This window comes from Gavia stellata, chromosome 5, assembly GCF_030936135.1.
Source record: "Gavia stellata isolate bGavSte3 chromosome 5, bGavSte3.hap2, whole genome shotgun sequence".
Classification (NCBI taxonomy): domain Eukaryota; kingdom Metazoa; phylum Chordata; class Aves; order Gaviiformes; family Gaviidae; genus Gavia; species Gavia stellata.
In genome coordinates, this window is record NC_082598.1 from 55,269,072 (window position 1) to 55,281,072 (window position 12,001).

The window sequence follows — 12,001 nt, forward strand, 5'->3', positions numbered from 1 at the left end:
GCTGGTTCCAATCTCTTGTTCAGCTCTCCATGTAGGAACAAGAGCTACTTACTGCATTACCATCTGAACTGAATATCCCGGTCTGGAGTTTGATCTTTTATTCTGTTACATTAGTTTTTTTGGTGGTGCAGCTCCCTTGAAATGCTGATTTTGATTTTAAAGTGTTTTAATAATTTTCTACTGTTTAAGTTTTCCTTTCCATTTTTTGACTAATATTGACTTAATTTTAGAATAAGTAATTCAATTTTGTTCTGATACATTTTTGTAGAAAGGATAACTTTAGTAATTCTAGTTGTCATTTTCCTTCTCTCCTAAAATGTCTTCCATAGCTTTTGCTTTACTTTCTGCCTCTGCCTCACAAGGAACTTCAGTCATTATTATAGTCTGTTCTGAAAGGAAACAATGCTTAGACATCCCTTGAGGCTTTTATTGACAGCTGTAAGAAGAGAGATCACACATTACCTGAAATCCCCTCCCCCAGCTAAATTAGCCAACTTTAAAAAGAAACTAGGAAGTAGAGTAGAAGTTGCTCTCATTGCAGCATTATATTTCTTGTGAAATGAAACGAAAAGATGAAAACCCTGTCGTTGCAGCTGAGTCACAGCAGCTCTTTGCTGTTGTAGGGCATCTGCACTTGGCTTGCATGCATTGTGTCTCAGCTGACTGCAGTGCAAAACATGTGGGAGGTCAATAGAGGCATGTTCTACAATATCACGAGTACTGTTCAAAGATAAATATTTGCTTAAATACCTGTTTGAAATTATGGTCTCCTGTGGAAGTGACAGTAAACAATGTTAAAGACGCTATAAATCCCTTTCTTCACCATATTTTCAGTATATTTTCTATGTACATTTTTCCTGAGACAAAGTTCCTCTGAACTATTTTGGATACTAGTAACATTAGCAGAAGTAACTTTTTCCACAGGAGAGATACTTGCAATAAGTGCTTCCCTGTCTTCTGAAGTCAAAATAATTGCCCGTCCAGGAAGCGAGGCCTTGCACAGTTCTCTAAATACCATCAGCTTTCATAAACAAATCCTGATACTTCCCCGACTGACAAAGGACCCTGGTTCATGTTTGACAGTGCCCACCATAGAGGAACCATTCATCTGAGTACAGAGAGAAAGCAGACAAATTCTAAAGTCTTAAGTATCTAAAGCTAGGTTATTAAATCCCTGTTTTGGTGAAAAAAGGAGGCAGCCTATTGTTGAAGGAGAAACAGAAGACATTTTCAATGAGAACGGAATCTTAACAGAAAAGTAAGACATATACCAAGTAATATAGGTACACCATCAAGACTAAAGCCTGGTAGGTGAAGGGATATCATCCTGCTTAGACAGAAGGCTGGAAACCTCATTTATGAGTCTTTTTACTGATTGCCACAAGAGTTAAATTAACTTACTTGGCCTTTTTAGGGTTTCATCATCTCGTATCTGTAAAGCAGCAATTAGATTTTTCTTAAATCTGAGTCTCAGATGCATTGAGTATTAGCGAGGGACAGTAATGGCAGTAGTATTACTGCTAGGACAGTGATTGTCAGCCTGTGATCTGGGCCAGATTTCCTGTAGTGGAAACTGCTGTTTAAGGGTTGTACATGCCAAATGCCTTTGGCATTTATGCCTTGACAAATTTTCCTTTTTTATTTTAGGGGAAAAGATTCTGTGAAACACTTCCATGTTGAACATACAGGAACTTCATTCAAATTTGGTTTTAATGAATTTTCTAGCTTGAAGGAATTAGTCACGCATTTTGCAAATCAGCCTTTAATTGGAAGCGAAACAGGTAAGGAAAGCTGTATGTTTGTAGTCATGCTTCACACAGATCTAAGTAAAAGGAGCCTCCGATGTGTTATCAAATAGATCTACTGCTGAAGTGTTCCTCTTCAGAAATTCACGTTTTTATTACCCTCAATTATCTAACATGTTCCTCTTCAAAAATTCTTTCAAGTACTCTAAAGACAAGCTACATGTAAGCTTACTGGGTTTTTGCTAACCAGGGACATGAGTTCCTTTTGATTTCTCAGAGAGAGAAGGAAGCATTTCAAAATACGCATGTACTGGGAGGAATAGAACCTTCTCAAAAAGGGCAAAACCAAAGCAGGGTGTTTAGTGAGGAAATAAATGTTCATCTGTGAAGTTGAAATCCCCCAATAAGAATAAATGGAAAAGGGACTTCCAATTGTTTAGCGCTAAGGAAGAAGTCTACAGTGATATGTTCCTCTTTCCTTTAGGGAATGTGGCCTACATTACCTCTCCCTTTCTGTCTACAGTGGATCAGCCTGCTGATGCCATCTGCCATCACAGTGATTTGTCTTGTTTTTAAGACAAAGAGAGAGAAAAGCACAGGTTTCTTTAGCCAACGTGCTGCCTGAATTAAGAGTCAAAAGATTAAACTTGATTCCCACAAGTGAGTTGAACACCACCAGACCAGAATCCCTGGAGAAACAGATGCATATTATCATGCTAATGCCAGTTTTAGGTTTAGCTTCAAAGGTAAGAGTTGAAGATGTGTCAGTACAAGTTAGTGCCAAAACTTCAGTATCCTGTGTAGAAAGCATATGCAAATATCTCATAGAGTAGTACTAATGATTTATGCAAGAGACCAGTTAAATGATGGTTGGCACATGCAATAACTGTAATATGTCACACACTAAGTATGTACCAGCGCTCTTTTAACTCAAGCATTAAATTCAAGAGTTGCTTTGCAATTTCCTCCCCCCCCCCCCCCCCCCAAGAAAAATGCATTGGTACACTCAATATGACACTTGTATCTTTCAAAGCATTATCTTTTTAAATTGCTTTTAAGAGTGGTTCGGACAGAGTTCCTCCATGTGTCTTTTGTGCCAGTAAGCTATTTTTCCTGTGAAATCAGACATGCACCTTCAGGCCTAATGCTGTAAAGATTTCAGATGTCATAAAACTTGTATTTCCCGATTCCTTCACTGCATGTGTTACAGACATTAGTAATCAAGGCATTGGTGTTACATGATCTCTGTGGACAGGATCAACACTGCTGAATGATGGGCTCACTTGTCACCTTAAAGCTCCCTAATCAGATTCTGCTGCCTCTGTGAAACCTCTTTAAGTTGGATGTGCTACAGAATAAGAAAAGCCATTTGAACATTGCATCAAGAAACCTTCCACCTTACCTTGCCATGGAGAGCGGTAGAGAGGAAGAGAGAGTTAGCACTCAGGCAATGTTCCCGTTCAGATACAGGTGTCAAAGGTCTCCTGGGTCGTAACTGATTTATACCAAAAAGGGGGTAGGAGCTCATCAGACCCCACTCTAAGCCAAGTGTCAGCATGGCAGAATGACCAGCTGAGCACAGGGTCACACAGCAGGTTGGCAGAAGGGCCTGATTTCTTAGGCCACACTTCCTTTCAGTGAAAAGAAGCAAGCGACCTTTAGCTCAGACATTAGTAGAAAGTAGTTGGACAAGTTTTTCTTATTCCTTGTTATACTTACAAACAATTTTCTGTAGAAACACTGTGAGATCAGGAAGGAATGAGTAAAGCAAGATAGCATTTTTCATGGCCTCCTTATGGACAGGATTTTAAGACAGAGACCCACGAGATAGTGGAAACCATTACATATTCTATCTTCCATTTACGTCTCACTAGAGCTAGTTTTGTGTCTGAAGAGGCACACCAGACTCTTTGATCTGTACTCGAACACGCAGGCCTGCACCCCTGCGAACTGGTCCATGGAGTGCAGTGGTTCTTTTATACTGGGACAGCTACAGGCTTGTGCTTCAAGCCCAACAAACCTTGTCTTACTACAGCTTCATTTGCCACTCCAAATTGCTACATGGACTCACATCTGTTTTTCTGCAGTGTAATGTGTACACTTCCTTCTGAACTACAGATAATTAAAAGGAAATTTGGGCTACTGTGTTCTGTGAGATGGTTTACTGAACAGGCAAGCTGGATCTGTTCAGTAACAAGGTTAAAGCAATACACTATCATATTTCTGTATTTTTATCTGTATTCAAATTGACAAGGTCAACATGTTATTCTTACCTATTTGCTTTGCTTATCAGTTTTTACCTAAATTATTTTGAAAACACATACAAACTTTAAGTCATTACCCAGACAAAAAAGCCAAAGTCACTTGAAGCTAACATTTCCAACAATGGGACTAATTTTCATTCTTCCTTAGAAATAGATATCACACACAAACATGCAAGAAGAATCTTGCTGCAGTACAGCTTTTACTAGTTCTTTTGTATAGTTACCAGATGATTCTGTACAAGTATCTTTTGTGGAGAAAAAACATGGAGAACTTACTAGAAAACAAATGTTGTATAAAATGTTAAACTAGTCCTCCCAGTTCTGCAACAGGGCTCTCTATCCATGGTGTACAGGTGATGGTACTCTGATTCTGTAAAACAGCTTAAGAGTAGTTTCTGTAGACTGGTGATGGGCGTGTTCTCAATTTCATTTTTAAGGATAAGGCATTGTTTTTCTGCAAGGCCAGAGAGAATTAAACTGATTTTGACTTTTCACCTACTGCAAGTTGAATATCACATTTGCATACACCCCCTGTGCCTGCAAACAGATTTCAGTTGGTTACTTCAAATACAATTTTTCACTTCCCTTTGTAGCCCTTCCCATTACAAAATATACTTTAAACTTCATTTCACTTTTGGATTACTCAATCACCTGTAGGTGTCAAGTCCAAGTTCTTACCAATTCTAGCATCCCTCCTCTTTAAGAGCTGACAGTATCAGCATATAATGCAAATGGAGCAGCACTTGGTACACTGTGACATGATTTTTAAAGAATGAGATTAGATGGTGTAGCAGTTACTGCTTTAAGGAGGTTCTTCACTATTGTGAATAGTGTAATAGATTCACTGTTGAGAATGTAGCCTTTTGCAGAAAACGTGAAGTAAACAAGACCTTATTTGGAGAACAAATAATGGCTATAATCAAAATGTTACTAATTGGAAAGAGCTATGGTAAAACAGTTAGAGGCAATCGTAATGTGGGCTTACTGTTAGTAAGCCTGTATCCAAAGCTCAGAGATTAAATGATTTACACAGCAAGCAGTGGGTTGTTGGCAAAACCAGGATGACTGTTAGGACCTCGTATCTAGTCTAGCATCCTGCCTACCCACCCAGCCAGCCTCTTGTGCAGCAAGGGAATTTAATGCGGCAAGTAATTCCCTGCAAGCACTAGCAAGTTTAAAGGTTTTAAAAAGGTACCATATATTTACACTTTTCACAGTTGCATGTAAACAGGTGTGATAATGTCTGTAGTCACATCTTCATGAATGCAGTGAAAGTGTAGGTCACGTGTAGGTCAGCATTTCAGCTGTAGCTATGAAATCTGTGTTGCAACTTGTTCTGTATTACCTAGTTACTCCCTGACTGAAAAGAAGGTTCAGGCAGGACAGGAGACACCTGCCTTTGAGGGTTGTCTGATGGTCCTGTTCTGTTGCTGTCTTGATTTTTTGCCACTTACCATGCATTGCAGAAGGGGTTTAATTACGTACTGCTTAGAAGAATTAAAGAGGGTTTTCACTCTTGTTTTCAGAGATGTAAGAACAAATTGACTCCCACTGTACAGGGATGAGGGAATGGATTTAGGCAAGGTCCAGGTGCCCAAGGTATTGAGGACTCTGAACACCACAACAGAACCAAGGAAGTGAGACAGGGCAAGTGAATCCAGCAGCAGGTGCCCCTCTGTAGTTTGCATGGGCAGATTTTTGTAGAAAATACCCTTCACAAAATCTAAACTGTTCAGGTGATGCATGTTAGAAATACTTTTCTAGTTTTATCAGTATGGGAGAGTCATTTATAGCACCTGATTGTTTTCTCACGTGGGTGTGGCCTGAGTCCTGCCCCCTTCCAAGGAAAACCGCTTACAGGGGGTGTCACAGAGATCTTGAGGAGGTTATTAGCTCTTACACCTTTTTAATTTTAGGAAAAGTTAAAGTTAACCATTCCACAAACAGGCAGCTACTGCCAGTTATTTTCTAAGACTGTCTTGCCAGATGACTTACTCCTGCTCTTTTTTCTCTCCAGGAACCTTAATTGTATTGAAGCATCCCTACCCACGGAAAGTGGAAGAACCTTCCATTTATGAATCCGTCCGAGTTCACACAGCAATGCAGACGGGAAGGACAGAAAGCGACCTTGTTCCAAATGCTCCCTCAGTAAGTTGTGTTCTGGTACGAGGGGTGCTTCTCCTGGCCCGAGTTTAGTATGATTGCCAGAGTGAGCTATGGAGTAACACCAGTAATTCATCCCTTTATGGGTTTGTAAATACAGGAAGTCTTTGCTGACCAAGGCAAAACAGTCCCATGACAAATAAAGCCTTTTACAATTGTTGTCACCAAGACCTTCAATGCTGTCCCTGGGAGAACACTGTCTGCAGCAAACCTAAGTGGTTCTGACCATACAAAGAAAGAATATATGAAAGGTTTTCATTCTCCTGTTATCTTCCTTTTAGAATGCCATCTTAGCAGTAACATTATCAGGAATTTAAAAAAAAAAACACCAAAACAAACAGAAAAGAAACACACCACACAAACCACAACACTTCTCACATCTTTCTGACCACACTCATCAGGCTGTATGCAACAACGCGTATGTCAGGTTGTCAGTAAGCCCTTGTTTTGCCAAACATCTTTTACAGCCAGTGGGAAGTCTCTCTCTCTCCCCCCCTACAGGTGAGGAGAGGAATACACTGAATAGCAAAATCAAGTAACAGCTACAGGATTTTCCGCATTTTGTGTCTCACTTTGTGACTATGAGGATTAGATGACAGGAAACAGATAGTAGTCTTGACAGACATAAACTCATTACTACTTATTATTTTTGCAGTTGTCTTTGTTTGTTAGAATTCTTTTGCCCAGTTAGCAATATACAGCCTCCTTCCTAACTGGGAGGAAGGAAAGAGCATCTCTGACTTTCTAAGTCAGTTAAAAAGTGACCTTTTGAAAAAAATATTCAAAGATGTGCAAGACAGGCAGGGACACATTTGGAAAAGGAAACCCCAAACTGAAGTGCAGTACAACCAAGTTAATAAGAGTATCTATATCCTGATAGGTGCATTACTCAAAAGGTTTTTTTGGCATTTTCACACTTGGATTTTATTATTTTAGAATCACCTTGTCTTAAAGCAGGAAGACAGCTTGCTGTATTCTGACACAGACTTAAACCCAAAATAGAGCGATACGACAGAAGAGCCTCCACCCTTTCAGCCTTAGTAATTTTGAGCACAGTAAAAAGCTGTGTCATGTTAAAAGCTATGTCTTACTGGTGTGAGAAACAAGAGAACATCTTCATATCCATTTGGGCCACCTGCTCTGACATCTGTGACTCACTTGGACAGTAATTAGAGACTTTAAATCCCTAGTAAGTGAGACAGGTGGTTTGTCTGGAACAGTATTGCTCAGAACGGAGAGGAAAGTATTTTAATTACATACTATATTTTTTGAGAAAAAGAGGAAGAGTTACATTAATACAGGTTAATGAAGTTGATAAAAGAACCCCTTCTGATATGTCGCACAACCAACCCTTCATGGCTGAGTTCCACTTTAACCTCCAAAGAAGCTTGACTTCCACATACAACCCATAAAAAGGCAGTATTTTTTCAAAAGCAAGTAGTAATTAACTTGGCAAGGATTTGGTTTTCAGAGGTCTGCAGTCTCACAACTAGGTCCCCACACAGAGTTTCAGAATCTGAGAAGTCATAAGGTCCCAGCATCACTCATAGCGATAGAGAAACAGTTCAAAAAATAATTTTTCAATAAGCACATTGAACGTAACAGGTTTTTCCTCTCAAGCATGTGGCTGTTTGAGAGAAGAGAATGCTTAAGTAAAACAGCATTTTCCCCCCAGCTTGCATTTCAGGAGCAATTTCTGTGGATAATTCCGCTGTCGGCTAAACCCCAGGTGCTTCTGGTTACAACATGTACCGAGGCTACCATCTAACTTCACTAAATAAACTGTAACTGCAACTATTTTGCTGCATTTGGTTGAGAATATGCAGGCCAGAGGCTTGCTGAGGGAGGCATGGTCTAAGAGACTGCCTTTAGAGCCAGTGCAGATCTGTGTTTAACCTAGTGGTGGATCCAGCTGCGCCAGGGGAGCACGGGAGTAAGGACAAGGCCAGCGGCCATGGAAGTTTCCCCAAGAACAGGCTGCTCTTCATCTTCCGCACGTCAGCAAAGAGGGGGATGTGGGAAATAGAAGCAGAGCTCAGTCTCTAACCCCAATCTCTTTCCTTATTACCTCACAGCTTGGTACAAAAGAAGGATATTTGATAAAACAAGGCAAAATAGTCAAGGTAAGGAAAACTCTTACTCATTGCTTCCACTCTGCAATCACCCACAGAAGCTAGAGACAATGCGGAGCTGAAATAGCTCCACCTGCATTCCCCTGCAGAGAGGAACAATTTGTGTTTTGAGCAACAACAAAACACAACTGTAAACCAGAGCAAGTCAACAGCTTTAAAGGTTTTTCTTTCCTAAGAAGCCTTACACTAAATTCTCACAAGACAATTACCATCCATTCTTGATCTTTCAGAATTGGAAGACAAGGTGGTTTACACTGCATAGGAATGAACTGAAGTATTTCAAAGACCAGACAGTAAGTAGCAAACACCAGTTCTAATCTTTAAACCTCTACAGAGGCAGCTGCAGCCTCCTCCTATCTCTGGCTTCTCACATCTGCATCACACCTTCCCAAGCTAAAGCTTCCCATACTGTCAGAGGGGTCAGACCTTGCAAATAAAGTCAGAGTTTTGCCGATGACTTCAACAAGAGAAAGGCAGTAAGTTTTACAGCTGGAAAACATTTATCGTGCTCTGTCAGTCTTACCCACTAGATAGAGTTGTTGTTTACAGTGCATTTTTGGTTGCTTTGTTCAGTGGATTTTAAGCTACCAGCACAACACAGCTTTTATGGGTAGCTTTGACACACAACCTAACAGACAGTGGTGCTATTAAAATATTTCTGCAAATACTAGTAGCGTATTTTGCATTCCTTGATTTCATCCTTTTATTTCAAGTGGTCGCACAGTACACACAGAAAACCATGCATTTAAAAGTGTTTTCCTTCCCAGCACTCTGACATAGATTAACCTGCTGCATCTGGGAAAAACGGTGTGTCCTTACAGTTGTCATTCCATTTCTGTCTTAAACTGAGTAAAAATAAGAAACAACTCTAGAATTTCTCCACCCTTACAATACCTCCAGTTCAGGTTCCTTCATAAACACAGCCAATCTGTTTATCTCTGCACTTCTGCCAAGCCCTAGTTCAAGCATGTAACAGATTTTAACGCAACAGCAGACGCAACTGCCTTCTCTCACCAAACATTACCATTTATAAACAGTTATGTATTTACGGGGCCTTCCATCAGTTTTCATTTCAGTTCAAGCCAACTTGAATTAAGTTTCCAGGATAACATTTCAAAGGGCAGCGCTCCAAATGTTTGAGTAGCATTTATGACTTACCAGGCAAGAAGGTGTCTTTGTCAGGAATATGGCCTCCTCCCGGGCCACAGCTCCAGTATCTCCTGGCACTCCCCGTTGTTGCTGTGGGGTTGCAGATACCTACAGAAGAGCAACTTGCTGCTGGCCCTGGGATAGCATTGGCTAGCACACCCCAGCACAAGTGGCTTTCTTCTAGTGTAGCATATAACTAGCAGCTACTGAGCCAGAGGAAAATATAAGGAAAGGTGAGAAAGCAACAGACACCTCTATACACCTGAGGAAGGACTACGGGAACAGCTAAGGGTGGGCAGAAAACAAGCTGTTCTCCTTCAGCTGCTTCTTCCAAGGTGCTCAACAGCGTGAGGCTGAAACAAATCAAAGAACTCTCACACCTAAGGAGAACGAAACTCTTAAGGGAGATGGGTTGCGATTATACACAGACAGTCTGCACCTAAGCACTCCTGGGCCTGTCCCAAGAAACTTAAATGTACACACACTACTCATCACTTCTGCCACAAGCACTACTTCAGCTTTGCTTCTGCATTTCTCCCTACCCAGCTTCATCCTTTTAAAGCACTTACGTAAGAATTAATTAAATCCCCAGCAGCTGGCTAGGCCTGATAAGACCTATAACCATCCCTTTGTCTCTGTAAATCTTAGCTGGAAGTGATACTGGATTTGCTGCTGTATCAGTTACATTATAGTGCATCAACCAAACCCTCAGCACTCTGCATCTAGCTCAAACTTTCCTGCAGTAGAGATCTCCTCTGTTGTTTGTCTAGATCCGAACTGACTGTCCTGTTTTTTTATATTTAGCTCAATTCATATCATGTTAGCACTGACGTTACATTCGCTAGTTTGGGTTTATGGTGTTACAGCTATTGTACCTCTGCCTGGAAAAACCTAGCGTGCCTGTAAGGGTCTGGATGAACTGAGCTCACCTTATCTTCTGTTTTGATGTGTTCCTGTTTTAAAACCATTTTATTTTCAAGGCCACAGAACCGATTCGGGCACTTGACTTAACTGAATGCTCAGCCGTGCAATTTGACTATTCCCAGGAAAGAGTCAATTGTTTCTGGTAAGTTGCTGTACTTTCTCCACCTTTCTGGGAAGGTTGGAATAGCCAGGGAAGTTTGAAATGTAACCACTGGATGCTTCTGAAAGCTCCCTTGCCAGCTGCGACCCTGCTCTTCCTCTAACTCACAAGTCTGTTTCTGTCTGCCAACCTCTGTCTGTCCAGCATGGCTTTGCCGAATTACTGCTGGCAAAAGGTTTTCTTGGTGAGGAGGAAGGGTGTAGGCCTGTGTGTAGTGGGCATTTCTTTTCCTAATTCTGTAAGCATGTATAATCATCACCTAGACCCATGGAATTTAGGTACAGTCCAGCTTCCAGTTCAGACATTACTATGGGTCACACAGTAACCGCTTCTGTGCCCAAATGTGGGTCTTTTGTCCTTTACAGTCCTGGGGCAGCATCTCCCCGAGCTGTAAAGGACTGTAAATCCTTCTTGGCTAACCTCCCTCCTGGTGACTGAACGGGAGCACGGCCTCCCTGCCCTGCTCTGTCTAAACAACTGTTGGTGCAGGCCAGCTGGGTTCAGTTTTAGGAAGAATTACCAGCTGTTCTAGCAATTTAAGAAACAGTTTTAATTGTTTACTTACAGTTTAGTGTTCCCACTAAGGACATACTACCTGTGTGCGAAAACTGGAATAGAAGCTGACGAGTGGATTAAAATATTGCGATGGAAACTGGTAAGATGACGTGCAGTGTTACATGGCAGCACGCCTCAGGCAGCAGTACCCTTGGTACTGCCATCATAAACCCCCCCAATATTGTAGCACCCAAGTGCTATAGTTCTCAGTATCTGCAAGAAGGGAGTACTTACTCTGGCTTCCAGGCCAACTAGACTGGAATACATAGTTCTCGCATGATATATATTCCTGCAAACCCACTTTCGCATTTTCGGGATGCACTTTTAACACACATACTCATTAGGAAGAAGAAATTACTTCCGTCTTTAAGGATGTCATTGTGTAGATGGTAAACAATATGGAGCATTAGCACAGACCACATGTGTTGGTTCACGAAGGAAGCAATGAGAAGACAATGTAAAGGCTTGAAGGCATTACTTGCTTAAAAATATCAGCATTTGGGTTGGTCATACTCAGCCACATCCACATGCGTGCAGACAAACAGTAATGGATTGTCCTTCTGTTCTAGTCACAAATACGGAAGCAACTGGAGCAGCGTAACACCACCCTCAGCTCCTAGCTGCGCCTCCAGTACTTCCGCGCCGTGGGCAGGAATTGCCTCTTTGCCAAGGTGAAGGCATCGCTTACAAGAGGACAGTTTCACAGGTCTCGTTACTCACAGCGGGCACGCGTGTGCGTGAATACCCGCTCGCAGATGCATGCATCCAGCTCCGCACACAAAGGATTCATTCAACTGAGTGCTCTCGGGCTGTTGAGTCACATGTGGAGATGGTTGCAAAATCAGTGTCGGTTTGATACGCATGGTGTACGCCTGCAGTGCACTTAACTCAAACCCCTGTTAACTAATC

The 12,001-nt window shown here is 41.4% G+C and overlaps 1 protein-coding gene across 2 annotated transcripts in view; it reads left to right on the forward strand.

The window, feature by feature from the left end:
* Nucleotides 1-11,712, forward strand: part of DAPP1 (dual adaptor of phosphotyrosine and 3-phosphoinositides 1) — a 60,186-nt gene extending 48,474 nt beyond the window's left edge. For both annotated transcript variants that reach the window (XM_059818112.1, XM_059818113.1), the window contains exons 3-9: nt 1,648-1,781; nt 6,027-6,157; nt 8,248-8,295; nt 8,535-8,597; nt 10,434-10,519; nt 11,105-11,192; nt 11,662-11,712. In XM_059818112.1, coding sequence (XP_059674095.1) covers nt 1,648-1,781; nt 6,027-6,157; nt 8,248-8,295; nt 8,535-8,597; nt 10,434-10,519; nt 11,105-11,192; nt 11,662-11,712 — 601 coding nt within the window. The remainder of the gene's footprint in view (nt 1-1,647; nt 1,782-6,026; nt 6,158-8,247; nt 8,296-8,534; nt 8,598-10,433; nt 10,520-11,104; nt 11,193-11,661) is intronic.
* The last annotated feature ends 289 nt before the right edge of the window (nt 11,713-12,001 follow it).